The sequence below is a fragment of the Hipposideros armiger genome, unplaced genomic scaffold (genome assembly GCF_001890085.2).
Source record: "Hipposideros armiger isolate ML-2016 unplaced genomic scaffold, ASM189008v1 scaffold_859, whole genome shotgun sequence".
Lineage (NCBI taxonomy): Eukaryota > Metazoa > Chordata > Mammalia > Chiroptera > Hipposideridae > Hipposideros > Hipposideros armiger.
Genome location: NW_017732209.1, coordinates 444,085 through 463,443, shown reverse-complemented (window position 1 = coordinate 463,443; position 19,359 = coordinate 444,085). Strand labels below are relative to the sequence as shown.

General features: G+C 50.9%; 2 protein-coding genes across 2 annotated transcripts; both read right to left on the bottom strand.

The window, feature by feature from the left end:
* Positions 1-2,354: 2,354 nt before the first annotated feature.
* Positions 2,355-18,687, bottom strand: QPCTL (glutaminyl-peptide cyclotransferase like). The gene is made up of 7 exons (XM_019629502.1): positions 18,116-18,687; positions 17,504-17,647; positions 6,654-6,935; positions 5,162-5,314; positions 4,961-5,060; positions 4,332-4,448; positions 2,355-2,867 (listed from the first exon to the last, which is right to left on the bottom strand). Exons 1-7 carry the CDS (start codon positions 18,323-18,325, stop codon positions 2,722-2,724), a joined length of 1,152 nt encoding a protein of 383 aa, XP_019485047.1. The 5' UTR covers positions 18,326-18,687; the 3' UTR covers positions 2,355-2,721.
* GIPR (gastric inhibitory polypeptide receptor) lies at positions 13,712-17,266 on the bottom strand. The gene is made up of 4 exons (XM_019629503.1): positions 17,168-17,266; positions 16,937-17,075; positions 15,296-15,337; positions 13,712-15,201 (listed from the first exon to the last, which is right to left on the bottom strand). The coding sequence occupies exons 1-4, from the start codon at positions 17,191-17,193 to the stop codon at positions 14,995-14,997; spliced, it is 414 nt and encodes a 137-aa protein (XP_019485048.1). The 5' UTR covers positions 17,194-17,266; the 3' UTR covers positions 13,712-14,994.
* Positions 18,688-19,359: the final 672 nt, after the last annotated feature.

The following is a 19,359-nucleotide window of genomic DNA, read 5'->3' as shown; positions in this document are numbered from 1 at the left end:
GGCTAAACAGCAAACTAGACACAACAGAAATAAGATCTATGGAACCAGAGATCTGTCTGAAAAGTAGCAGAGACAAAAGGAAAAATATGAAAGGTTATAGAGGATAGAGTGGGAAAGCCTAATATTTAATTGGCATTCTAGAATCAGAAGAGAAAATAATGCAAAGATATTTAAAGATGATGGTTCTGAATTCCAGGCTGGTGAAAGATCAATACGCCCAATGAGTCAAATTTTTTTTCAAATGTACACCGCAACACATTGCCATGAAAGCATCCAACTGTGTGGTCTTCTGCAAAGGATTTCTCTGAAGTTGTTTCTTAATCTGAAAAATGAAAATACTGCTAGTTCCTCAAAAGATTGACATGTGAGACATCACGTCTAGAGTGCTCAACAATTGTGCTTATCAAAACACCTCGTGGTCCCTCCATAGCGTGAGGCTGGGGGACCGTGAGTTTGGGGGATGAAGGGGAGGTGGGAACACCTTGCCAAGCGGCAGCAGCCTCATCTGTAAAATGGAGCTCACAGTCCTTACCCCAGATTCATGCAGAAATGTGCATCATGCCCCTTGCCCAGTGTCTGCCGTGTAGTACACTCAACCAAGATGTCTTGGCTCAAAGGCATTGGAGGGCTGGGAATGTAACCGAACACTCCACTTCCTGTCTCTAACAAGGAGATGATGGTTTCATCTACTTCAGGGACGGCTGTGAGGCTAAAGGGACATGGTACACTTTAAGTACTTGGCACCAGGTCTGCCACACAAAAAATGAACAGATAGGAATCTCCCTGTGGTTGGAGAGCCTCCTGCTGCCTTGCTGATGTCTGTCAATTTCCCTTTCTGAACTCTGGACTCCTGCCAGTTCTACCTCTTCATCTGCTAGGGTCCCCTCCCCAACTCCACTCTAACTTTCAGCCATTTAAAAGCCTCAGGAGGAGCTTTTTGTCAACAAGCTCTTGGTCCAGCACAGGTGATTTGGGGAAGGGAGGTAGGACATGGGTTTAGGAGCACAGCTGTATGTGCAAATCTGGGCTCTGTAAACAAGTGGTTCATAAACCTCAGACCTGATCCTCTCATCTGCAAAACGAGAACTGAAATGGTACCTACTTCAGGACTTTGGGGAGACTGAGTTGATATATGTAAAATGCCTGTGGTGCCTGGAACGTACACTAGGTGCCCAGTAAATGTCAGCTACTGTGGAAGAACGTGAATCTAGGCCCTCTATCCTCTCATTAAGAATCCTGAGTTTCAGCCCCTGAATTCTCGAGTCTTCTCCAGTCTTGAGTTGGCTCGGGAGGCCAATGCTCACCTTTCACTACTTCACAACCCTTAGGGCCGGCCAAGTGGCTCAGTTGGTTAAGACTTCGCTCAAGAGTTTGAGCTTTGAGCAACAGCGGTTTGATGCCCGGCCCGAGCTGAGCTGCCACTGAGCTGCCAACAGGTGGCAGGATGGCTCAGCTAAAAAAAAAAAAAAAAAAAGACTATAACAACCCTTGATCCTGGCCTGACATCCCTGCTACCTACCAAAGTTACAAAACCAGCAGGCACATGGCCCAGCACAGGACTCCCTTCCTAGGCGCCCTCCATGTTACCATTTGCTATGGAGTAGGTTTGCTAAGCAGCCAGGCACACACAAAACTAGTCTTATGGATAGCGTGTCCCAAACTTTGCTGATCACGAGACTTCCTCAGGTACTTATTACAGTCCCAGTCCCTCCCTGGAGTTCTGATTCATTAGCTCTGGGTGGAACCTGGAAGTCTGCATTTTTTAATAAGCGCCCCAGTTGAGTCTGAAAATTAGGTAGGGTTGAGAAATACTTCCTCAGGCCATGACTAGAGTTGCAGTTACACCCACCATCTCACACTCCTTCCTGTACCCACAACTAAAAGGAACAGGATAGTTTGGTATAACTAGTTTGCAGTGATTTTAGGTCTGTCTTATTCCTTCCATAAACATACTCAAAACTATCAAAACCCAGTGTTTCCCAAAGTATCTTCTGAGGTACCGTAGTTCTGTGAGGTGCTGCCCAAAAAAGGGGTTCCATGGTGAAATACTTTGGGAAAATACTGCATTCTCTGTCTTACCCTTGAAAATTTACATTATGCAATGAAATTCTTTTAATGTTGTCTTGCCCCGCTTCTTTGATCCCTTTTTCTATGCAACACCTATTATGCTAGTTCTGCAGAATGTTTTGCAGAAACACTGGTGTATTGCCCATTGGACCTAGCAGAATCTTGCGTTCCCAAATAGTGGCTTTCATCTCTGTTCCTGCTTATGAGCACATCCTCTGTGGGCCTCACATGGCTTGGACTGGTGCAGTAGCAAGGTTGCCATTCTGGAAAATGAACTGACACAAAAATGAAAGCCACAGAGAATTCATTTGGTTGGGTGGTGCTGCTGGTCCATATGCCAGTCCATGGTTTGCTAACTAAATCTGAGAAAACCTTCAGCTCCCGCAAACCTTCAGCCCAAGTGTTTCCCTCAGAGCAGGGGCTGAGTTCTTTTTCCTTTGGCTCTCACCCCACAGTGGTCTCTTTCATGTCTTTGAAGAGTGGCAGCTTGAGATAGTCAAAGGAAAGAGGGTCTTCCAATCATAACATGAGCAGAGCCAAAATTAAAAAGGACACGACAGCACACCCGAGGTGGGCCCGGCCTGAGCTCTGCTGGCTCCAGGTGGCCTTGGCACATCCCCTGCTAGGCGCTGCTCCTCCAGTCAGCAGGGCAGGCTAGAGCCCCAGGTATTCTGCCAGGAACACAGCGAGGATGCGGCTCAGGTTGTGTACCGTGGGTGGGTGAAGGTTGGCCTCAGAGTCATCAGGCGTGTGCCAGACAGAGGGGAAGGGCATGGAGATGAGATGGATCACCGGGACCCCTGCAGGAGTGAGGAGATTCGGTCAGACCTGCAGCTGAACCAGAAGCCCAGGCCTCCCCCACCCCCAAGAGATACTATCCTGGCACTTAAAGAGCTCTGAACAATGATTTTAAAGTGTGTGAGGGTATGTGTTAGTTTAAAAAATATATCTAGTATATCTACTGTTTTCATAACACAAATTAGAAACTCAAAACAATGGATTATGAAAAGACCAGAAGAAGGAAAAGATAGCTGACCGTCCTCGCCAGGTATATGTTATTAGGCTTCGTTTACTGATAGTTAACACTACCTAGTACTTGTTCTATTCCAGGCCCTAATCTAAGGCCATACATATCTCACACACACACACACACACACACACACACACACACTCCATTTTATCCTTGTAATAATCCTTTCAGGTGGGTACTGTAATTAATGCCATTTTACAGATGTGGACACTGAGGCACAGAAGCAGGCAGAGTGATTTGCCTAAGGTTCTGCCTCTAGTAAACAACGGTCAGGGTTTGAACCCAGGCTACACTACATTGCACTCCCATCCTGAGAGCACTTCCCTCTGTGTTTGTCCACATTTGCTAAGTACTGGTCCCCCCACTAGACAGGAGGCAGGCGGATTAGGGCCCATCACTGTATACCTGACATCTCGCTCAGGACCTGCCTTGGTAAGTGTTCACTGAGTGAATCAATAAAGAAGGTGTTGTACAAATGCATATTTGTTGAATGAGTAAATTATGGAGTAAAAATTTCAAAAGTTTTTAACACTATGTGCCAAGCACTGTATAAGCAGGCATCTCACATACCTAATCTCATCTAATCCTTTCAACCCCGTGATTATGAGTATACACATAGACGTGTGTTTTCTATGTATGTATCTCTTCATTTTCCAGAAGCAACAGGCTCAGAGAGGATAAGTAATTTGCCTTAGATCAACTGGTGGTAAGTCGCAGATTTTAGAACCCAGACCGTCCAATTCTAAAACATATGCTCTGAACCCTTCTACCAGATGTCTTCAACCCTAGCTACGCGTCAGAATCATCTGGGAGTTTTGTGAAAATAATGCAGAGCCCCAAGATTACGGTTCAGTGGGCCTGAAATGTGACTGGGCATTTTTGAAGCTCCTCAGGTGATTCTGCTGGGATGCCAGGGCCTTGAGAGGTAAGGGCTAGAAGAAACTTGTCAATCGCTGAGGCACAAACAATCATAGGTCACATTTCTCCAAAGCTTGTTATGTGCCGGACACTGGTCCAAGAAAGGTCTTTACATTTTGTATTAGCACATTCAATCTCCTCAACAAGGTAGGGGCTGAGATAGAGGGTATTGTTATCCCCATTTTACAGATGAGCTAATCAAGACAAAGAGGTTAAACAACTTTCCACCAGACCCCCACCCTGGGAAGAGGCTGAGCCAGGTCCCATCTGTGGCTCCCTTGGACCTCTGCCCCACACTGTTCCCTGCAGCAAGTACCTCGGCGGAGGAAGGGGATGTGGTCATCTTCCACAGAGCCAAAGGGCTCCCCAGGCTGGAAGTACATCACTTCCTGGGGATGAGACTGTAGCAGGTTCAAACGGTGCAGGCGCTTCTCTGGAGGCAGTGGGGATGAGAGAGCAAGGGTCAGCCCCTTAGGGGTCAGAGGTTCCCCTGCTCACAAATCAGAGGAGGGTCTGAAGGTAAAGAACTGGTCATCATCCTCCAGCAAGAATGAATGCTGGTTACCCCTTACTGCAGGGGTACCATGTTCCCGGTCTCATTTCATCCCCCTGAGTCTAAGAGGTAGACACCCCAATTATCATCGCTATCATGCCCACTTTACAGGTAGGAAATTGAGGCTCACAGAGATGAAGCCACTTGCCCAAATTCACACAGCTTGTAAGGAGAGCTAGAATTCGAACCCAGGGCTATCTGACCCCAAGCCCCTGTTTGTAACCACTACACTGTGGGATCTTTCTGTATTTTACCCTTTGTTTTAGTGCCTTAGAGAGAGGCTACAGAGGTAGAGGGAAGGCTGGATGACCCCTTAGAAGACAGGTGCCTGCCCCATCCCAGCCCTCCTGCCCTCAGCCCAGGCTGGAGCCTGCCTCTACCATCGCCCTTACCAATGCTTCTTAGCCGATGGAACCAGCGGGCCGTGCGAGGGAAGTGATTGTAGAAGGTTGGATAGGGGGCTCCCAGGAGATCAAGAAGTATAAAGAGCTCCTGGGGAGAGAGGCCAGGACTGGAGAGGCCAGGTGGGATGCTGCCAACCTTGCCTCACCCCCTCCCTCCCTTGCCAGAACCCAGTGGACCACTTGTCTTACAATAGCCTGGATCCTGGTGGTACCAGGACTGTGGGGTACAGACTCCATGAGCTGGGCCAGGTGCCGGGAGCCATAGAGAGAGTCCTTGGGTCCCCACTCCTTCAGTGCCTCTTCACCGTCCAAGAAGAGCAGCTGCAGGGTCACCGGGGCTGCCTGTGGAAGCCAGTGGTCGGGGCCAGCTCAGTGCCAGCCCTTGCCTCGACCCACCCCCATTTCCTGCCCACCTGCACAGCTGAATGAGACAAACTAGGTCTCCTCACTCACAGAGCGTGGTGGCCAAGAGTACAGATTCAAGAGTACAGGGTTCACTTCCTGGCCGAACAGTCACAGGTAAGTTACTAACTTCTCAAAGTATCAGTTTCCTCATGTGAAAATGGGGTTAGTAACAGTTCTATTCATAGGGTAGGATTTGAATACAGGTTCCAAAACAGTACCTGGCATATACTAAATAAGGGTTAGCTCTGATTATTGGTTATTCTTCAAGCTTGTTTAGCAAAAGAGATAGACCCACAAATGAATAATTATACAAATAGTGAAATGCAGTTGGGACAAATGCTTGCAAGAACTATAGGGTCCTGAAGGAGCACAGGAATGGGGTGGGGGATAACCTGGCTTGGTGGGAACATCTGGTCTCTTAGAAAGCGATGTTTGCACTGGGGGTGAGTGGGAGCTGACCTGGCAAAATGGGGCAGAGGGACGAGTGTTCCCAGGCAAGGATGCAACGTGGACTAGAGCTGGGGCCAGAGAGGTTTGAAAAGAGGCCCAAGGGGTCAGCAAGGGCCAGGGAGCTTGGGCTTTGGGACACTGGTGTTTAAGCCATGGAAGAAAGGCCTAAGCAGAGGAGGCACATGAGGAGACTTGTGTTTTCATTCATTCATTCCATACATTTTTACTGACATCCTACTTTATGTCAGGCAACATTCTGGGCCCAGGGAATAGAGAAAGAAACAAAAGCAGCCAAGTCCCAGCCTAGATGGAACTTATTCTAGCTAGGAGACACAGATAAATTAACATAAAACTCCATAAATCATGGGATAGTGACAAGGAGCTATTTTAAGGTGGTTGGGAAGGCCTCTTTGAGGTGACACTGGAGTGGACACCTAAATGAAGGATGGGAGCCAGCAAGGAAGAAAAGCTGAAAAAAGCACATTCTAGGCAGAGCGAACAGCAAGTGCAAATGCCCTGAGGTGGGAGTGAATCTTGTGGGTTTGAGGTACACGGAGGCGGTGGGTGGCTAGAACAGACTAGAGAGGAAACAGGACACACATGATGGGCCACTCTAAGAACTCTGGCTGATACATGGAACAAGGTAGGAGCCATGGGAGGGTTTAGGGCAGAAGAGGGACAGGATCTGACATTTAGGAGGTGGAAAGATCCTTGTGGCTTTGTGTATGGAGTGGAGGCAGGAAGACAAGACCAGGGAAGGAGTGGTGGTTTTGACCAAGGTAAAGGCAGCCCCTGACCTCCATCCCACCCTATCCCTGCTCCTCACCTGATTTTTGGCCTTGCTTAGCTCCTGGTCGAGGGCCTGGGCCAGCTCCAGTAGCAGGGCACAAGGCACAGCTGAATCCGTGGCCCCCACGAAGGGAGCCGACCCAGATGGGAAGAGCTTTGAGTCATAATGGCAAGCAAGGGTGAGGTGACGGGCAGCTCCTGGGTCCAGTGTGGCCACCACGTTAGCAAAGTCCAGTGGCCCCAGGGGCGTTGAGGCCGTGAAGGGGTCCAGTTCCACATGCCAGCCTGCCGTCAGGGCCCTCAAAGTGGCCTCCAGGAACTAGTGGCAATAGAGAGGTGGGACGGTGGGTGGGAAACTGGGGAGGAGGTTGGGAGAAGGGCCACATGACCTGAGCCAGGCAGAGCAGTTGGGTTGACTCACAAGTCCCACTTTGCTTTAAATCATTCCTTTGACACTTCTGCTGAGTACCTACTAAGTGCCACGTGTGGAGTGACCCCGCTTCTTGATGCCAAGACTAATCACAGCTGACTCTTCAGTAGCACTCACTGTGTGCCAAGCCCTGATCTAGGAACCCTATGAGGTAGGGACCATCAATGGCTCAATTTGCCAATGAGGAAACTGAGACACAGAGAGCTTAAGAAACGACTACAAGGTCACACTATAAGTGGCTGAAGTGGTTTTTGAACTGAGGCAGTATTAAAATGACTCTCGATGCTTTCTGGGAGGCAATATAGGGATGTTACAGCACCAGCTCTGGAGCCAACCTGTCTGGGTTGAAACCCTAGGTACAACATTCATTAGCTGTGGGATTTGGGCAAAATGCCAAACTGCTCTGGGCCTCAGTTTCCCAATCTGCATAATGAAGATCACATAGGTACCCACCTCAAAGGACTGTTACTTGTGCCTACCACATAGTAAGCTTTTAGTGAGGGCAGTACAAACGGCAGTACAGCCTGGTGGTTACTCTAGAGCAGCGGTTCTCAACCTGTGGGTCACGACCCCTTTGGGGGTTGAACAACCCTTTCACAGGGGTCGCCTAAGACCATCGGAAAACAAAAAGATATTTACATTACGATTCACAACAGTAGCAAAATTACAGTTATAGAGTAGCANTTTCCAAGATGGGAAATCCCTGAGGACGGCCTGGAGGAGGCGGAGCTGGCCGTACCAAGATGGTCATGAGGATAGGGGTGCGTATGATCCACCAAAAGGCCTTAACATCGTTCCGCTCCCAGCACCTGGAGGAAGGGTTTTAGAGCTGAGTTTGAAAACCACTAGATGCACCGGATCACTCATTCACTCTCCAGGCCCCGCCCACCTTCCATAATGCCGCACCCACATTCCTTTAAAGCCCCTCCCGCTACTATCCAGGTCCCTGCCTTCATCCCATCCCTTCCAGTAGTCTACGAACACAATCTTTCCAAGCTCCCATTCCTTTAGACCACACCACGTCCCCTCCAAGCCCCTAGGTGCCATGAGAACCACCCCACGTTTCCATCACACCCCGCCCATGTCCCTCAAAGCCCCTCCCACCTCCCAGGCCCAGCCCCAGACCCCGCGACTCACTGCGTGTTCTCGTACAGGTACCTGACGATCACCCAGGGAATGACGAAGAGAGCGGGGGCCCCTGTGCAGACCCCGATCCCCGCCCCCCACCCCGCCACAGCTGTCAGCGTGCGCACGGGCCCCGCCAGGCCCAAGACCCGCGGAATTCCCACGCCCGGATGGGGAGGCAAAAGCTTAGAGACAGGAGGAGACCTGAGGCAAACCTGCAGGGTAGTGGGGCAACGGAGGCGCGCTGGGCTGGGCAGGGGACAGGGTCGGGGCTCACCCCAGCCAAGGAGCAGATAGTAGCGGAAGTGGCCCCCCTCGGAGCCCCCCACAAGCACCAGAAGCCTGTGCAGGTAGATGCCCTCCACCAACAGCCACGTGTAGTTGGCGCCCACGCAATACTGGGTCACGATCTGAGCTGTTCGGCAGGCAGCTAGAGCCTAATTGGGTGGCCAGACAGGGAGGTGGCAGTCAGGGCCGACCAGGTTGCCCCCAAGCCTTCTACCTGGTGTCCTTCCATCCCCAGCTCTTGCCATCAAATATTCTCCCACACTACATCACCAAAGGATGGTATCTGTAGTTGGTTTCTCTCACTGTACACGAAGTCTCCCACTCTAACCTCTTAAACAATTGGTATCTTCCATTTTGCTATCAGAGTTCCCTTCAGAGCCCCCAGATATGGCCTCACCCACCCCATCTCCTTCTAAGAATTAAACTCAACTACTCCACTTATCCAAAAGTTTCTCCCATTTCATCACCCCTCTCCCACCAGCATATGGACTCTCCCACCCCATGGTTCCCTAATAATTGGCATGGCCCAACTCATCACCAGATCGTTTTTCTTGCCTCTGCTCCCAGTCTCTAGTCTCTCCCACTTTGTCTCCCAGTCACAAACTGATATCTACCAAATCCTCCCCCAACAGTTAGTCTTTCCCACCCTGTCTCTTCCTCACCTCCAGCAGAAGACTCTCATTGTTGGAAAAGTCCAATGAGAGGTAAGATAGTGAGAGAAAGGGAATTGAAAATTCCATTAAAGGAGGTGATGGGGCCAACAATGGAGGAAGCTGAGTTGGGAGGGCCCCTCTCCAAATGTGTTTGGAGGGGTCGAGAGAGATACTGTTGATAATGTAGGAAGTAGTAAACAGATTGGAAACCTCCTAGTCCCATCAGAGGAGGCAGAGTCCCAATATGAGAAAGAGAGGGATGAAGCTCACCTGGTTCCACAGGATAGGGGCCTGGTCCCCAGGGGAGGGGCCCGATGGAGGTAGCAACCGGTCTCGGGTGAGGATGGCTGCTGCCCGCAGCATGAAAGACGTGAACAGGTTGATGTGGATGTAGTTGCGAGTGCAGTGCAGCCGCCTAGGGGGTTTGGGAGGCAGTCTGGAGACCTCTGGAGACCTGTTCTTGGCCACCTAGAGCCCCTCAAACCACCCCTTAGCCTGTCTTCACACAGAACCACCATTGGGTGCTTGTGATGGTGGAGTCTGACTACTCCATCTTACTGGGCAAACTGGGGCCCAGTCTCTGCCACTGCTGCTCCAGGCTGGGGCGTCCCACCTGAAGAAACTCAAGATGAGCAGAGCTAGCAGTAGTGTGGCCAGCGACAGGGAGTAGCCCACGGTGTACACAATCTGTAGCCGTTCCAAGATCAGCCTTTGGTCCTGTGGGAGCAGGGGACACAGCAACAGAGCTCAGCTCTTCCCCCAGGACCAGAAGGGGCTGGAAGGATATTTGCTCTTTGTTCCTGCCCAGCACCCCAATTTTCTCTTGGGGATCCAACTACTCTTATTTGAGTGGGGCTGACTTCACCACTCAGCCTAGGGCTGGACATGTGACCAACCAATCAGAGCATTCTATCTAACCCCCCCATCTCACACACACACACGCACGCGCGCACACACACACACACACACACACACACACACACACACAGTGATTAGTCCAGGGTGGGCATATGACCCAAATGAGGCCAATAAGAGTTAGTCCTGGGTCATTTTTATGCTAGAACTATTGAGAATGAAGTTCAAGCTCTGCAGTGTTGCTTGCTTGGTGGGGTGTGAGCCTGGTGCTAATGGGGAACACCTTTTCCACCCCATAGAAAAGATGAGACCAGAACAGAGAAAAACATAGGCACGGTATGGTGAGAGACAAAGAGATTCCCAACAACATCATTTGAGCACCTAGATCCAGCTGTGCCTGAAGCTGTGATCTTATACTTTTCAGTCACAGAAGCCTATACATTTACATTCCCTCCCCCCCCCATTATCAAGCAAGTTTAAGATGAGTTTCTATCCCTTGGAGCCCACAGTTCTGAATACTACAAGGGGTTTCAGGTTTGGTATGAGGATGCTGCCTTTTAACCTCTCCTTGGACATCCAACCAGAATCCCTAACCTCTTCTTACCTGAAAAGTCCCATTTCTCTCTGGGTTCTCACACTGAGAATGGTCTCTCCAAGGTCCCCATTGGCCATCACTGCCACACTGGCGGAAGACAAAGCCTGCAGCCACTGTATGCGATCAGAGGCACAGAGAAAGAGACGGAGACAGAAAGACCAACTGTCATACAAAGGCAGAGAGAGAGACAGCCAAAGTGGTAATGATGATAAAAACCCTCCTATAGCATTTTACACGTATTAATTAATTAATTAATTAATATTAATAAGAAGCCATGGAAATAGTACTATCATCAATCCCATTTTACAATGAAGAGGTTGAGGCATAAAGAAGTTAAATAAACTGTCCTGGGCCACATAGCTCATTAGGACAGGAAGACCAGGATGCCCAGAGACAGATTCAGAAAAGAGACAGTAAGAACCNCAGGCACTGCAACATGGTACTGGAGAATGTGAAGGAGATGTGGACCGAGGTCCCCAAGAGTGGCAAGGGCAAGAAGAAGTCCAAGCCAGTCAACAAGGACCGCTACATCTCTAAGATGTTCCTGCGAGGGGACTCAGTCATTGTGGTCCTGCGTAACCCACTCATCGCTGGCAAGTAGGGGCCTCTCTCCCCTCCACCGTCAGAACTTGCTTCCACATCCTGCAAAAACCTGCCCTCTGAGATGGGAATAAAAGTCCTGTGTTTTTTCTAGTGGCCTCTGTCTGTTCTCAGGGCCTGGTGAGTGGGGTGGCTTGGTGGGGCGGGAGGCAGCTCTGTATGGAGCCAAGTGCTGGGATCTGGACCTCTCTGAGCAGGTGAAGAGGCCCTGTCTGTCCCTTCCAGGCCTCAGTTTCCCCATTTGTGAAGTGAATCAGATAGAAAGAGCTTTTGCTTTTTCCCATTTTAATATTTTCTATCTTTACCTTGTCACCCTGGCTCTCCTTTCTCCCTGTCTCTCAACAAGTCAGCCTTGCTTGAAATTTCTTCCAGTCTTTTTTTCCAGTTGTTCAGTCAGGAAACATCCCTCAAGTGCCTCTTCTGTGTTCAGCTCTGTGACAATGCTGTGGGCACATTAGTGCCTGGAGAGCCCCCGACCTGCCCTCACTGACAGTAGGGGATACACGTTCAAAGCAGTCGGTATTCAAATACTGATAGCAATCATGCTATCACCTGCTGAGATGTTAAGGTGCCAGCCCTACCCCGGTGCTGTTCAGACTTTCTCCCAACCCCTCTGAACAGGCATGATCCTTTATTACCTCCAGTTTCCAGAAGAGGGAACTGAGGCACACAGAAGAGGTGTCACTTCCCCAGGGACACCCAGCCAGGAAGTGGTGGTGCTGTGATTCAAACCCATCCTGCTCCTGAGCCTGTGACTTAACCCCTGAGCTCTGCTGCCCCTCAAATTAGAACCTGATTTCTCTTGAGAGAGATTCTTTTGACAAGTGCATGGAAATAGAGGTGAGAAAGGGGGCCTTACTTATTGGGGGGAGATTCCTCTGATACACATCAGGCTCTCCCCAACCTAGATCTCTTTGTGTGCATCTCTGTCTCTGTCCTCAGATAGGGCTGAATGCCAGGTGGCTGCAGGAGTTGGAAGGCCTGAGGTCAGGGTCTGTGTCTGACACTGAACTGTGGAAGGCACAGCCTGAGTTACCCCGTGAGCCCGGTGGTGGCAAAGCTGGGGGCCCTGGGGGCCTGACACACAGGGCGATGGCTATGGGACATAAAGTCACACATTTACTGGGTGGTCTAATTGGAACATCCATCTGTGGGTTAGATACTGGAGCCATCCCATTTTACAGATGAGACAGCTGAGGCCCAGAGAGGGTAATAACTTGCCCAGCGTCACTCAGGGAATGATGGATCCACGTTCAAGCTTAGGGAGCCAGGTCCTCATGAACAGCCTTGACCGTGGTGGGGGAGGGGGTAGGATGGAGCCACAATAATCTGTAAAGTGGGGACGGTGCCGCAGGAGATGTCCCAGGTGATTAGGTTCATGTGCAGGAGCAAGGAGGGACAAGCCCTGGAGTCTCAGTCCTGTGTGAGATCTGTCCCACCTGCCCTGGTTGTTGACATGTCTTCCCTGGGAGATGGAACTTGGTTCCCCTGCCTTGCAAGCTGGCAGCAAAGATTCCAGCCTGGCACCCTGCTTGGCATCAGTCTGAATTTTCATCCTTACCTCTACACCCACCTCCCTGCCCAAATGGTTCCTGATCACCTCGGGCTTCTGTGGTGAAAGTGAAAGCAGAGGCTGCAGGAATGACACCATGCCAAGCGTTCACTGTGCTTCGTGCTCCAGGCAGTAACCTTAGAGTAACTCACTGGACACCCATTTTCCAGAAGTAGGAACTGAGGCACAGGGAGGCTGAGAATTTTCCCCAAGTCACACAGCTAGTAAGTTGCCAAACTAAGATTTGAACCAGGCTGTTTCCTGCAGCTTTACTCCTACATTGCCTTCCTAGAGAAGCAGCCCTCAGAAAATGTTTGGCACAAGTGCACACACTTTTTTTTTTTTTTTTTAGATATTATTGGGAAATTGGGGGAGGGGAATCAGCCAAGTTGTTCTTTTGTTCTTCAGTCTAGTTGTGGAGGATGCTGCTTCACTGGCCCATGTTGGTATTATGATCATTGCGCTCTTCCCGGCTGAGGCAGTCGGTCGCCAGCCATTGGACAGCAGCTCTCGCCGTCTGCCTGCCGCTCACGGTAGTTCATGGCAGCCCACTGCAACCTACGCTGTCCCTGGCCACTCACAGCAGCGCAGCTCCAGGTCGAGCTGTTGTTCACAATCTTAGCTCTAGAGGGCGCAGCTTACTGTCGCAAGTGGGAATCGAACCGGCAGCCCTGCTGTTCAGAGCTCACCCTCTTACCAACTGAGCCACTCAGCAGGCCTGCACATTTTATTTGTATACATTGCATATAGTTAAATTATCCAGGAGATCATAAACATCTCCAGTTGGGGCTTTCTCTTAGACAGTGGCAGCATGATGTCCATGTTCTTATGGCAACGTGGCTGAAGATGTGCAGTGCTACCTTGCAGTGGGTGTGAGGCCACCATAGGTATCTAGCCATGCAGCCCGCCTCTGTCATTCCCCTTTGTGGCCTGGCCAAGAAGATTCATCGCACAAAAAACAAAAACAAAAAACCCACAGAAAAGAACTGTTTCTCATGCTTTATTTACAAGAGCCCTACCCTCCCAGAACCCACAAGGGGGGTCCAGCAGGGGCACCTGATGCTTAAAGGACTCAGTTGATCTGTCCAGGGAGCTGGGGACCCCAAGGAAAATAACAGACAACACCCAGGTACTAATTGAATCTAAGTGTGTATCTGTGGAGGGGAAGGATTTAGGAGTGAGGGTCTTGTGTGTGTACAGGTGGTCCAGCTACAATGAAGCTATTGGCTTCCCCTCAATTCTCCCAGTTCCCAGGGGCTGCCCAGGAGGGTGGGGGATGTGTGGCCACGCTCCCCAGCTAGCCGCGGCCCTGGCCTCTGGATGTCAGGTTTCAGCTCTGAGGCCTACCCTGGATTGCCCATGTTTATATCTACACACTGAATCCTCTCGAGACCCTAGTGCCGCTCACCTTTCTGTCTCCAGCTCTGACCTCTCCTATGAGCCCCAGACCCTTAGTCCCAGCTTGGTTCTCCCCACCCTGGACCCCATCTCTCACTCTCTCCACTGTCCCAAACCTAGTAAGTCTTCCTGGACTTCTTGCTACTCTTTCTTCATGCAAAACATTGCCAAATCCGTAGTTCTACCTTTAAAACAGCTCTCAAATCCAACCATTTCATGCCCCTCCATGGCCACCACTCTGGTCCAGCCATCATCAACTCCCACTTGCAGTCTTCTTACTAGGCTCCCAGCTTCCACCCCTGCCCCTAATAATCTGTTCCGCCCACAGGGCAGACAAAAGGATCTGTTTAAACCATGAGCCCATGAGATGCTCTTGCTAAGAATTTTCAGTGCACCTGGAATAAAATCCCAACTCCTGTGCTCCTGCCCACTTCTCTCTCCCTTTTTGTTGGCTCTGACTCATCCCACTCCAGCCATGCAGGCCACCTCTCTATTCCTAAGAATGTCTAAGCTCCTTCCTGCCCCAGGGCCTTTGCAGATGCTGTTCCTTCTGTGTAGAATCTTGTCTTCCAGTTCTTCCCAAAGCTGTCTCCTTCATCTCTTGCAAGCATGGCATAAAAATGTCACCTCCTCAGAGATGTACTTCCAGACCCCCTTAGTTCCCCTTTGAATTTTTCTTCATAAGCCATTCCACAGCGTTATGTATAACTTGATGTATTGCCTTCACGGTCTGTTTCCCCCACTGAATTGTGAACTCAAGGAGGACAGGGACCTTGTCTTCTGTTTCCTTAACCCCCATTTCCCCCAGGCCCTCCACACAGAGTTTGGTATACAGTAGGCGCTCAATAAATACATGCTAACCGAACACAGGAATCTCACTGCCTAGCAGTCACTTTCCAAGACCTGGCTGGCTGCATCCCCAGGCCCTGGGAGAGTACCCGAGGACCGGACACGGCGGTTGGCGACCTGGCCGGGTCCGAAGCCCAAGGGCAGGGACCCAGAGGCGCGCTCGGAGGGCTGGCGCTGCTCCTCGCTGAGGCTGCGGCGCAGGCGACAGCGGTGCCAGCCACGGCGGATCTCCGACTGCACCTGCAACCGAATGGCACTCAGAGGCGGTGCCAGGCGCGCCGTTCCCTGCGCGGCCGCCAGAGGGCGCAGGGGGGCCGGTCGGAGCTCTCCCTACCTCCTTGTTGATGAAGCAGTAGAGGACGCTGACCAGCAAGCCCTGCCGGAAGAGGTACGGGGTTAAATCGGGGTGGGGTGGGGGCAGGATTATAAACACCCCTTTAAGAGCTCGGACCCTTGCCAGGCCCCAGGCCACTTTGGCTGCCACCCTGCTCCTAGACTTTTGCAGACACCCTGGCTTTCGGCCCTTCCCCTTACTCTCTCAGGTTTGCTGAGCAATGAAGAGGTTAAGAACAGGGGACCCTGGATGTGATAACGGCTTCCGTACTTTCTTCCCCACTTGGGCAAGCTGCTTAACCCCTCTGGGCCTCAGTTTCTTCATCTGGAAAATGGAGTATTACAGTGGTGGTTGTGAGAAGTGAGGTATTAATATGCAAGAAGCTGTAGTGCTTGACACAGAGTGTTAAACCTTTTCCTTAACTTCATTATAATTTATCTTACCATTATTATATAAGATATAATCATTATTAAGTATTAATAAATCAATTTATTATGATTATTATTTACTTAATTTTAATTGTTAATGATTATTATGAATTCTTAATAAATAACCATTAGTTATTTTATATTTGTATAAATGTATACATTTTACATATAAATTTAAATAAATATAAAACATTTATAATTAATAAATTACTTGGTACATTCATACAAATCAATTATTTATATGTTATTGTTAAGATATTACTTGTCCTATCTCCACCTTGCTCCCACTGGCTCCCACTCCTTCAGGCATGCCAGCCTTCCTCCATCACCACACATACTCTCTGCCACCTCAGGGATCTTGCACTTGAGATTTCTCTTCCTGGAACATTTCCCCAAAATATCTGCCTCACTGGATCCCTCACCTTCATCCAGTCTCTGTTCCCCATGTCTTCTTCTCAGGGAGGCTTTCCCTGACCCCGTGTCTATAGCCTCATCCTTCTTGGATCCTCACCACTGTTTTTTGCTTTTATTCCCCCCCCGTTCTAGGCACATCTCACCACCTGCTATTCTGTATGTTTTACTCATATAGCTTGCTTAGCAGCTGTCTCTCCCAGAGGGTAGGGACCATTTGGTTCTTGGCTCTATCCCCACAGTAAACCGGGAAGAGTGCTTAGCACATAGTAAGTTTTCAATAAATGTTTGCTGAATTTAATGAATGAACAGCCTTGTGGGGAGACACTAGCGTTGACCCCACTTCAGAGATGAGAAAACTGAGGCCCAACAAGGTAAAGTATGGTAGGGACTAGGGCAGGACAAGCAAGTGCAGGGTCAGTTTTAAATTTTGGAGTGAGTGCCTCCTTACATTTCGTGCTTCAAGCACCTCTCTTGCCTCACCTTAGCTTCTACCCTGATGTGAAGACCACAGAGCTGGGAAGTGACAGACCTGATTTGGTCCCAGCCCTGTCAGGTCTTAGAGCCCCTGATCTCCACCAGGAGGCAGTACAGCGGAGACCACCCATCCCCTGTCTTGTTCCCTGCTGCTTCCTCTGCTCAGGACAGCGCTAGGTCAGTATTTTGTGTGGAATGAATTAGCCGAATCCCATCGTCACATCCCATTCAATGGCTGCGCCGGAGGATGACTGTAGCCCTCCTGCCCCTCCGGGCAGAAGGGTCCCAGGTCGAAGGATGTAGCCCCTGCGCCCAGCCTGAGCACCTGGAAGGAGCTGAGGACGATCTCAAAGCCGAGCTTAGCGAAGCGCAGGGTGCCCCGGGCCTGTTCCTCTGTCACGGGAGCAAACACCACCTCATGGACACCCAGCAAGGGCGCCAGCGTCAGTGTGGAGCGAGCCAGCCTGGGGGTAGAGGGTGGCAGTGGTCCCGCGGCCCCAGGTCCCCCATTTCACACCGGGCCACCTTCCCCTTCGTCCCTACTGCCCTCCCCCACCTCAGCCGGTAGTCTGGGCAGCGCATCTGCCGTGTCCTCAGCTTGGACACGAGGATGCCAAGAATGCGGATAAAGATGAGGAAATTAATCTATGGGGAGAACACANTTCACAACAGTAGCAAAATTACAGTTATAGAGTAGCAACGAAAATAATTTTATGGTTGGGGGTCACCACAACATGAGGAACTGTATTAAGCGGTCGCGGCATTAGGAAGGTTGAGAATCGCTGCTCTAGAGCCAGATTAGCTCCACTCAAAATTTAGTGCTTTGGGAAATAGGGCAGAAAACCTATTTCCCATTTCCCTGTGGTCTACAGGGTCAGGTGTGGCCCTTTACCTTTCTGACTTGGAGATTGCCTGGGCTGCCCGGGGTCCGCACAACCAGCAGGGGACGCAGGTAAGTGTTCCAAAGACGCTGTGGGTCAAGTTGCCCCACCACCCTCCGCATTCGGGCTTCGGGGAGGCTTCCGATCAATGGGCCCTTGGGGAAGAGAAGAGCAGAGCGTGAGAACAAACCCCATTCCGACGCTACCCCAGACGCCGTCGCCCTGAAGAAGCTGGGTTCCTCTTCCTTATCGCGGCCTCCAGCATAGGAGGTTTCTAGGATAAATCCTAGACACAGGAAAAGTTCCTCAGAGCCCATCTGGTCCAGCCCACCCCAATCCTGAAGGGGAAATCGAGACCTAGCGAGAGGAAGGGACTCTTCCAAATAGTTGAGTTTAGGATTAGAACTCACAACTACTCCAAACCCTTCCTCTTAAGAGGGAGCCACTATACAGAACAAACCTGAAGCCTCATTCTATTAACAAGGGGCATGCGTCCTAATGACCGAAACCACGGCACCTGCGGCTATGGCTACACGATAAAGCCACGTCAACCTGAGACCTTAGGACAGGGGGAGACGGGTAATGAACGCCCCCGCGGTGGCCGTGTTCCCGCCAGGCCTTACCCGCAGCTCTCGGCCCGTCGGCAGCTCTTCAGTCCGGCGGTGCCAGCCGCTCCAGATGGTGTAGAACGCCGAGGCCACGGCCAGAGCCAGCAGCAGCAAGGGCAACAGCTGCGCCCGCGGTAGCAGGCGGAGACTGGGCGGTGAGGATGGCTCCAAGAAGCCTCGTTCCCCGAGCCGTAGCCGGGGCCGCCCGCGGCCCCCGGAACGCATGGCAGCTTCGCCCTGAAACCGGTCCCGGTCTGCGGATCGAATTTAGGCCCAGCCAAGTCCCACCCCATAGAATCACCGGACCAATGAATAACAAGAGCGGTTGTACCATTCCACCCTCCGGTTCCACCTCACTGTCTCCCTAGGGCTTTTGGCGTTGGTTCCGCTGAGGGTTGCACAACTAAGGGAGCAAGAAGGGGTAGGCCCCGCCTCAAGCGTTGAAAGGGAAGCCAATGAGAAGCGTTTGACAATGGAAAACATTCGATTTAACGGGCACAGGTCCACGCCCCTCCCGGATGTAGGCAAAGGATTGGTTTTGGGTTGTCGAAAAGATCAATAGATACGTAAATGAACCGACACTGTAGGAAAGGGGCGGAGTCTGTTCCTGAAGTGCAGAGTGGATTGGCTTCTCCAAGGCCGCGCCTCCGAAGGGAGGGCCGGCGGGCATTTAGAAAGAGTGTCCTTCTCGCAACCTGTGCTGTTTTACAACGAAATGATTTGAGTCGGACCCTCTGTCTTTTTCTCTCCATTGTTGTGAACATCTGTCCTTTATGGTCCTGAATGGCCTTGAACCACTAAGCAAGGCTTTTACCCAGCGATGCGCAAGGCTGGCGGGGACCACTACGGAACAACAGGCCACGCCCCCACAGAGTTGAGTTTGCGCAGGCGCCCACGGAAGTGGGCCACAGGAAGCGGAAGTCCCGCCTCTCTCGTGTTCTCTTTTCTGAAGCCGAGGAAGCGCGGAGGAGACGGTGCTGACTAGAAAACGCAGCCACTGCCACCATGTGAGGCCGGTCGAGGCTTAACCGGCGGGAGTGGGGTCGGGAGTGTAAATTTAGCCACGGACCGGTGAAAGGGGGTGGGCGGGCGGAGGCAGAGATTTTAGGGGTAAAGGGGCGTCCTTTTTTATGTTGAGTTTGAGAACCGGCGTGGGGCCTTTGACCGATCCTGAGTTCGGGAGAGGGAACAGTTTTATCAGATAATGGGCTGGGGGCTTAAGTGCTCATGTATCAGGCACTGCTTTATTTATTTTTTTT

Coding starts and splice junctions, on each gene's coding strand:
- GIPR (XM_019629503.1), bottom strand. CDS start 17,193: ATGCGCTGCCCAGACTACCGGCTGAG. Junction 17,076..17,167: donor TGCCCAGACTACCGGCTGAG/GTGGGGGAGGGC, acceptor CTCTACCCCCAG/GCTGGCTCGCTCCACACTGA. Junction 15,202..15,295: donor ACTGCTTCATCAACAAGGAG/GTAGGGAGAGCT, acceptor ATTCGGTTGCAG/GTGCAGTCGGAGATCCGCCG.
- QPCTL (XM_019629502.1), bottom strand. CDS start 18,325: ATGCGTTCCGGGGGCCGCGGGCGGCCCCGGCTACGGCTCGGGGAACGA. Junction 5,315..6,653: donor TAAGCAAGGCCAAAAATCAG/GTGAGGAGCAGG, acceptor TGGCTTCCACAG/GCAGCCCCGGTGACCCTGCA. Junction 2,868..4,331: donor CATCCCCTTCCTCCGCCGAG/GTACTTGCTGCA, acceptor TCACTCCTGCAG/GGGTCCCGGTGATCCATCTC.